Source organism: Aplysia californica, unplaced genomic scaffold (genome assembly GCF_000002075.1).
Source record: "Aplysia californica isolate F4 #8 unplaced genomic scaffold, AplCal3.0 scaffold00092, whole genome shotgun sequence".
In the NCBI taxonomy this organism is placed as follows: domain Eukaryota; kingdom Metazoa; phylum Mollusca; class Gastropoda; order Aplysiida; family Aplysiidae; genus Aplysia; species Aplysia californica.
The window spans coordinates 838824-847832 of record NW_004797362.1 but is presented as its reverse complement, the minus strand read 5'-3'; the positions used below and the strand labels follow the sequence as shown (position 1 = coordinate 847832).

The following is a 9009-nucleotide window of genomic DNA, read 5'->3' as shown; positions in this document are numbered from 1 at the left end:
ACACACACACACACCCCGTTCTCTCCCCCTCACTCCTTTCTCTACCCCTCTCTCTGCATCTTGTAAAGTAAATTAATCTTAGACAAAATTCTCTTTCCTTAAACATTTTTCTTTAATTAAGTAGGTCTTTTTTACGCCTTCATCGACACAATTTAGTTTCTCTCCTTCCCCAGATGATCAAGGCAAAGACACCTTGCTGTCGTTCATCGGCCCCACTGCCGGCCGAGACGCCAAGAAGGTAGCGGTCAGTCAAAAGATGGACATGTTGGTGTCTGTGGTCATAAACGATAACTTTGACGTACCCATCAACATCTCGATGGAACTGGACGCTATCGAAAGTAAGATCTCATCCTCTGATTCTCTCCCTTCTTTGTTTGTTTATGATTTTATTTTTTAAAAGAAAAAATATTTTTATAAACAAAACAAAAATTATATATATATGCATGTACAAATGTGTATATGGCGGGTGTTCTGGTGTGGTTTGCTCCTTCTTTCCAGTCAAACATCTATCGTCCTTATCTCTCCTCCACCTTTTTCTGTTTTTACTACTCTCTTGAAGCACCTCTAATCTTCGACACTTATATGGGCTCACTGTGTTTCAAGTGCCGTAAAACTTTTATTAAAACTAAACTTTTTAAAAAAATTAAGAAATAAAAAAAATAACGAGAGTCTTAAAACACCATCATGTTGTGAAGTGTTTTACTGTCAATAAGTCATAACATTTTTGTCATTTGTTTATTTGTTTGTATGTTTATTTGTTGTTGTTTTTTTCAGTTAACGGCTGTGGTGGAACGACACTGACCCTGAATGTGACAGAAGAGAGCCAATATCTGACCTCCCTGGGCTACCCACAGCTGTACAAGAGGTCAGGACACACGGGCTGCTCTAACTTTGGCATTAGCAACAACAATCATAATATCGATGATGATAATAATAGCAATAATAATAGTACCAGTAATAGTAACAATAGCAAAAAGAAGAAGTAGAAGAGGAAGGAGAAGGAGGAGAAGGAGAAGAAGAAGATTATGGGTACAATGGCATGGGTAACATTCCCACCTGGGTGAGGTGAGGGAATTTACCACACCTGAAATGCAAATAGGCCAAAATACTATTAAAGTAACTGCCAACGATTAGAGTCTAGTTACAAGAGAGTAACAGATAAAGAAAAGACAATAGATGTAGGATAGGTGAGCAGGAGCAAACCACACCAGAGCATCCGCCAACCATCCACAGTTGGCACTTTTGTTAATATAGGTGTTTTTATGCAAACCATATCGGTACTCATGCCAGCTACCTTCTTTTGGCCCTTTTTAAATGTAGCTATTTTTGTGCAAACCATACTAGAGCACCTGCCAACCATCCACATTTTGCCCTGATTCTTTTTTTTTTTCCAATGCAAGCTATACCAGAATACCTGTCGAGCCCTCACGTTGTGACGCTGTCCGTGTTTTTTTTGTTACTGTAGGTGTTTTCATGCAAACCATACCAACGTACATGCCAACCATCCACAACTGACCCTGATGTATTTTTTTTTCCAAATGTGAGGCAGCGTGGTGAAATGAGGCGCTCATCAAAATAGTGAAAGTCAAGAAACTGGCATTTTCCCGCAGGTTTGGGAATCTTTATCGAATTTTTGTTTTTTGGCTCAACACCTTTCATGCCCTTTAAAGAACACATTTCTGTGTGGATTTTACTGAGAAACGTTGATTGAAGGCATAAAAGATGTAAATTTTCAATTTCCAAGGACTCTCAAGCAAAGGAAATAACTCAAACTCGGAGGCCACTTTCTCGCTAATTTTACCTCTGAAACCAGGTGACCCCCACCTCCTTCAATCGTAAATATCTTGAATTGTATCCAAGATAAATTGATATTTTTTCACCAAAAGCAAGACAAATGGACAGGCTTTAAGATTATATCAATAACTCCATATGCCCCAAAATTGATGAGCGCCTGATTCCACCGCATCATGACACAACTGTAGCTATTTTTATGCAAACCCCATCAGAGCACACGTCAATCGCTCACTGTTTCCTCGTGCTGTCTCCCCCCCCACCCCTCACCCCCTCACCCCCTCACCCCTCACCCTCACCCTCGCCCCCCACCCCCACCCCCACGCAGTGACGTAATGTGTGTGTGGAAACTTCTAGCTCCAAAAGACAAACACATCGTGATTGAGGTCATCGACCTAAACATGGACACCGACCCAGGGATCTCTGGGAACTGCCTGACCCTCAGTGACAATGCAGGTCTGTTCCACATCATCATCATCAGAGAGAGAGAGAGAGAGAGAGAGAGAGAGAGAGAGAGAGAGAGAGAGAGAGAGAGAGAGAGAGAGAGAGAGAGAGAGATTTTTAGTCGGAACACAATGTACTGTGTATGTGCTACTGTTGTATTGTTAACTCACTTAAGCTTGAGCTATTTTCTACCCAACAGCCATTGCATCCTGACAGTTTGGGGGTATTTTGAATCGTTCTCCACAAAAAGACTGTGAAAGCTATCATCCTTACTTCAAAAGTGTAACAAAAGAAAGAAAGAAATGTTTGCACTGAAGGAGAAAACTGTAGGCCTATCTATTTTGCCCCAATAGTTTTTATTTTATCAATATTTTGAAATGGCAATGTCTTTGGGTTACTCAGTTTTTTTGGGAGGTCCCAATTCTGTAATAAAATCATCTTACAAAAAATACCTGTCCTGCACCGAATAAGCAACACCGAGTGTTCATAGAATTATTACTTCTTCTATGTGTTAAAGAACATTTTCTGTATAACTCGAAAACAACATACGAGCAGTTAATTCTAACTTGTGTATGTTGAGTTTGGTGTGGAAACATGAAATCGAGTCCCTGTAGGAGTACATGATGCGTTTCGCAAAGGATGCGATAATAGTGTGCTATTATTTTGTATTTGCTGCTTGTTGTCTGGTGTTCCCAACCCATGCTGATATATTATAAAGAGATTGATCATAATTTCTAAGGCTGAATGGTAGAATATGGACATCAATGATTGTTCAACTTTAAAATACATGAGCTTCCTTAGAAAAAATAGTCTTTTGTTCCTTTTTTTATGCAGGAAAGAAGTATGGACATGCCAGTCGAGTTTGTTGTCTATTGTAACACCCAAATACTTATAATCTGACACTTGCTCGACGTTTTCATTTTTAATTTGGAGTGGCTGCAGGGGCAATTTCTTTTTTTTAAGTCAACAAGTTTTTTTGAGTCTATTCACTTCACTTCACTCAGAAAAGTTTAGTACAAAATTCCGGTAAGCAGTTTCGTTATGGTCAGCCCGAATTAGCCCAATTATGATTGAATCGTCTGCAAATTTGATCAACTTGATGTTACTGTTGTTTATTTGGCAATCGTTCATATCCAATGTGAACAAAACTGGTGACAAAACACATCCTTGAGGAGCCCTTGTTTTTGTTGTGATGTATGTCGATGAGGAATGTTTTAATTTTACATACTGGGTTCGGTTGGTCAGAAAATTGCCTATCCTTGACATTAAATTGACGTTAACACCTATCTTTTCTAATTTCTTTAAAAGGATAGCTGGCTGGATAGTATTAAAGGCTGAAGGAAAATCATCAAACAGGATCGTACAGTATGTTTTTGGCTTGTCTACGTGTCTCTATATGTTGTCAGGAAATAGTAGTGGTGTCTTCCACACTTCTCCCTTGACCATATGTGAAGTGTAGAGGGTCCTGGATGGGTTCTGTCTATGTTCTTAGTCTTTTTTGCACAATTTTTTCCTGACATTTTATAACTTTGGATGTTAAGGCTATTGGTCTTATGTCATTCGTTTCTGTTATTTTGTCTTTCTTTGAAAGGGGGACGATTTCTGAACATTTCCAAATAGTGGGAATAGCATGTGTCAGCAACGACTGTTTGATAATGTAGGTGTAAATAGAACTAAGATGTGCTGAACACATTTGTAGAATTTTGGGTTTCACACCGTCTGGGCCGCACCCCTTTCTCACATTCACACGTCCAAACACACATCTAACCTCGTGTTCTTCAACAACAACAACATATATATACACACATCCACACGTCCAAACACACATCTAACCCCACGTTCTTCAACAACAACAACAACATTATTTTCATTTGTGTTGGTGTTCACACATGGCAAGTCACACAAACTGCTTTTGTCAAATGAAGAGTAAAAGGCACTTTAAACTTATTTGCATAGCTCTCTTCATTGTCAACACATATGTTTGTTTGTTTATTTTTGTAGCCCACTGCATCTTCCATAGCTCTTCTTTTGTATGTTTGTCGACCCGCTATTTCCAGGGTACCTTGATAGTCGAAGCAGACTTTGTGCTGTTGATGCTAGAGAGGTGAGCAGAGTAAGCCTGATTCCCTGTACGGACTTCTCTGTTGACATCCACGCTCATATGATCGTTTGCAGTTGCGAGTGCCGAAAAACCACTACTAAAACTACACCAAATCTTGGTTGTCAACACATGCGTTTGTTGGTATATATTTGTAGACCCGTACATCTTCCGCGGCGACTCTTCTCTGTGTGAGGACCACCCCAGCACCAGGTCCTGGACGTTCTGGGGTTCCTGGATGACCTTAGCCTTCAAGACCAACACCTCTGGATCAGGGGCAAGCTTCCGGGTCCGAATGCAGGCTGTGGAGCCGGACTGTAAGTAATGATGATGATGGTGATGATGAAGGTGATATAAGTAATAATGATAATAATATAATAATAATAATAATGATAATAAAACTGATAATAATAATAATGATGGTGATGATAATAGGCCTAATAATAATGATGATGATGATGATGATGATGATGATGATGATGATGATGATGATGATGGTATAAGTAATAATGATAGTAATAAAACTCCAGCGCACCAGTTGGCCAACATTTCAACAGTCCTGGTCACAATGGAGCTTCCGATTTGCAGCTTCAGGGTATTGAAATAGTCCAATATCCAACTAAAGAAAAACTTAACCAAAGAGAATCAATGTGGATTTGGAACTTGGGGTCTCACAAAATTCTCACTGGCCTTAACATCGACGAGCCCCATTTTAAGGACCTTAAATTTACCACGTAATGTAATAGTCACTCCTTATGTTCCTGTAACCCCCTCTCTTTGGCCCTGCCTTTCTGTTATATTCCTTACCTCCACGTACTAGTTCCCCCACCCCTCTCTCTCTCTCTCTCTCTCTCTCTCTCTCTCTCTCTCTCTCTCTCTCTCTCTCTCTACCACCTCTGGCCCTAGTGTTTCTCTTTCTCTGGCCTTAGTGTTTCTCTTTCTCTGGCCTTTCCGTTTTGTGTTCACCGCACCCTTCTGTTATTATATTCCTTACCTCCACGCACCTGTCCCCCCCCCCCCCCCTCTCTCTCTCTCTCTCTCCCTCTCTCCCTCTCTCTCTCTCTACCACTTCTGGCCTTAGTGTTCCCTTCTCTCTGGCCTTTGCGATTTGTACTCACCGCTCCTGTAAGTGTTGAGACATGTATGTACGCACTTTAGTTGTTATAGCCTGTGTAGATCTAGATTCTTGTCATTTATTTTGTGAATGTTCCTGAGGAAGCCTGTTGAGGGTGAAACGTTGAACTTTGGATAAAATATTTTTTTGAAACACTGCCAGGTCTTAACTGTTTTAACATCTGCTTTATACAATAAAGGGTTCGAATCCCATCAGGGGCCTGACGTTGTGTCCTTGGGAAAGGCACTTTGCACAAATTTTCCTCACTTCACCCAGGTGGAAATGGGTACCCGGCTATAGACAGTGAACGATCTTGTCAGTTTGATAGTGTTTGAGCGCGTGAAATCCGCAGCTTGCACTGTATGCTTCTGTGGAAGCCGAGTATGTTTCTGAGTGTTCCCAGAGGGTCTGCTGGGGTAATAATAGTTGTAAAGCGCATAGAGCATGCTCTTGAGCATGGATATGCGCTATATAAATGCAATTATTATTATTATTATTATTACAATGATGATGATGATGATGATGATGATGATGATTATATAATTTGTATAGCACATCTCCTAATCTCTCCCCTCTCACCCCCGACCCCCCCTTCCCCCCACCACCCACCACCCCCGCCCACCAGACCCCAGTAGGATCTCTACCCGCACGCAAGCCATCATCGGTGGTTCAGTGGCCGGGGCCTTCCTGCTCTTCGCCATTCTGGACGCCATCTGTAGGTCTTCCAGGGTCAACAAAAAGTATGTTTTCAACCCCGGCTATAATATACAGTGGAACTCGGATTTAACGAGCTCGGATTCAAAGAGAACTCGGATTCAACGAGATGAGATGGATTCCCCGTTTATTTTCTTCTTTAAAATCAATAAAAGTAACCCGGATTCAACGAGCACCTAAATCAGCGAGCTCGGATTCAACGAGGTCGCTGCCAGGGTGAACAGTCCCCGCAGACGTGGCTTTGCTAATTTTGTTCCCAGAACGAACTTTATCCATTCCTGGAAACCATCCATTTTGCATCGTGAACCATTATTCACTTACCCGATTGCATGCGACCAATCAGCGGCCTTTTTAAATATCAACACACGTGTTGTTGGCACGCGCACGTGTCCACTCTGGCGTGTGTCAGGGTCGGATGGGCGGCCTGCACACGTGAGGCTGTGTGTGCGTGTCAGAGGGGGGGGGGGCACTAGCGGTCCAGGCGTTGAACATGGCATATATATAAACGCGTCACAGTGTTTTTCCCCCCTCGGCAACTGATCATTATTACAATAATAAGCTAGTCTTGACGTAGATCTACGTAATGAATTGTGCGCTGGTCTATTGAATCAACAACACAACTTTTTGGTAAACAACCGAGATGACACAGGCGTGTGTATTTTAACGAATCGGTCTTTTTTTTTCCACAGCTCATAATAATCAGGCATTTCAGGCACTACTTGTGACTTCTCTTGTACATTACTTGCTCAGTGCCTGTAATTATCTACCCAAAATCTCGTGCTTGCCATAACGAACACTTGGATTCAACGAGATTTTAGGTCAGGCCCGACGACCCCATTGAATCCGAGTTCCACTGTATAAACTCACACACATAACTACCCCCTCCCCCTCTCACACTCACAGTCTCTCTCTTTGTTTCTCTCTCCCCACCCCCTATCCCCACCCCTTTTCTCTCACTCTGTTTTCATCACTCTCTCTTTCTCTTTCTCACACACATATATGTATATATATATCATATGGGTTTCACAACGTGGTGGAATCAGGTGCTCGTCTATTTTTGGGCATGTGGAGTACTATTTTGCTTTCGATGAAAAAAATACCCATCTGTCTTGAATAGAAATCGAGATATTCGCGATTGATGAAGGTAGGATTGCCCAGTTTCATAGGTAAAATTAGCGAGAAAATGGCTGCCGAGGTCTAGTGAAATGGAGAGTACTTGGAAACTGAAAATTTACATTTGTTGTGCCTTTAATGAACATTTTTCATGAACTCCCTACAGATATGTGGTTTCCTTGTTATGAACATAAAAGTTGTTCAGCCAAAAAAAAAACATTCGATAGAAACTGCCAAACCGGTGGAAAAATGCAGTTTTCTTCAATTTTATTCTTTGAAAGAGTGCCTGATTTCACCACGCTGTCTCATATGTATGTATATTATATACAGTGGTGTCCAAAAGAAACTTGAAAATGTATTCACCCTATCATCATGTTAAAGCCTTGCACACTACCCACTCATGCAGCATAGCAAGTTCAAGCTAAATAAATCCTACATCAACCGACACAGTCGCCTGAGATATGGTCACTCAAATTTGACAGTTAAAATACATGCTTGACAAAATTGTGTAAAATCCAAGAAAGGTAAAAGCTTTTTGCTAGCGCTTGTATTGGAGTGTATTTAACAATGGTGGAATGGACATGTTTTGCATATCAAATGAATGGAGAATATTATTGTGAATAAGTAGACAAACTCTTTTTGTCAGCCCCACTCATATCTCCATACACGTTTTGACTTGTTGATTTCCCCCCCCCCCCCCCCCCCCCAGAGACGTGATCGCAGAAACTGTTCCCGACACAAATATGTCTGGAAAGTACGACACGAGCGACCAGTTGTGAGATTACAGGTGTTGATGACGTCATTCTGGACACTGCTGGTGGCCCATCCGGCTCAGAGGTCCATGTGGGTTTTTTAAAATGATTTTTGTAGTAAAGGTTTTAGTTTTACAGCACTTGTAACACAATTAAGTTGGTATAAATGTTGAAGATGAGAGGTGTTGCAAGATATTAACACGCAGAAAAGAAGGTGAGATAAGGGCGATAGTTGTTTGATAGAACATAAGGATAAGATAAGATAAGATACATCTTTATTGTCCAGATCCTGGCAAGCTGGTTTTGTGTTTCACCTCGTGTACACACACACACACACAAACACACACACACACACACACACACACACATACACACGCAGGCTTACAACCACATGCATAATATAAACGAGCAGCAATATAAACAATAATAATCTTAAGCTAGATACACACTCCTCAATGTTATTCTGATGCTTGCTCTAAGGTCGTATGAATAACTATACAAGATTGTTAAGATCGAAGAATTTTGATAGATGATGGTAAAAATGACCTTCTGTATCTTTCTTTGTTACTGATCAGAAGCATGGGTCTTGTACTTCTCACTGATGTTTTTATTTAAGGGAAATAAATAACAAACCACACCAGAGCATCTGCCAACAACCCAGGTTGACGTGTTATGATGTGCCATAGATAGAGCAGGCTGGCTGCTCGCATGCATTTTGATTTGATAACGTACAGTGCAGCCTCTCTTTAACCACATCGCCGGGAATAGAAAAAAAATTTCCTTATAGAGAGGCAACCAAAAATTACTAATGATAAAAATAAGGAAAAAAGCGGGACCGAGGCATCATCTCGCTATGCAGAAGACGTGGTTCTATCGAAGGTCGTTACAGAGAGGCTGCACTGTAGGTGTTTTTACACCCCTATCAACACAAGTTAGACAAAATAAGGAGGCAGGCTTCTGACCATGCCTGTCAGGGCCATCCC

The 9009-nt window shown here is 41.2% G+C and overlaps 1 protein-coding gene across 1 annotated transcript; it reads left to right on the top strand.

Annotated features, from left to right (window-relative positions):
• The first annotated feature begins 171 nt into the window (after positions 1–171).
• Positions 172–8291, top strand: LOC101847572 (tumor necrosis factor-inducible gene 6 protein). Its single transcript, XM_013080581.1, has 6 exons — positions 172–338; positions 775–865; positions 2120–2247; positions 4492–4650; positions 6073–6187; positions 7984–8291. Exons 1-6 carry the CDS (start codon positions 257–259, stop codon positions 8051–8053), a joined length of 645 nt encoding a protein of 214 aa, XP_012936035.1. The 5' UTR covers positions 172–256; the 3' UTR covers positions 8054–8291.
• The last annotated feature ends 718 nt before the right edge of the window (positions 8292–9009 follow it).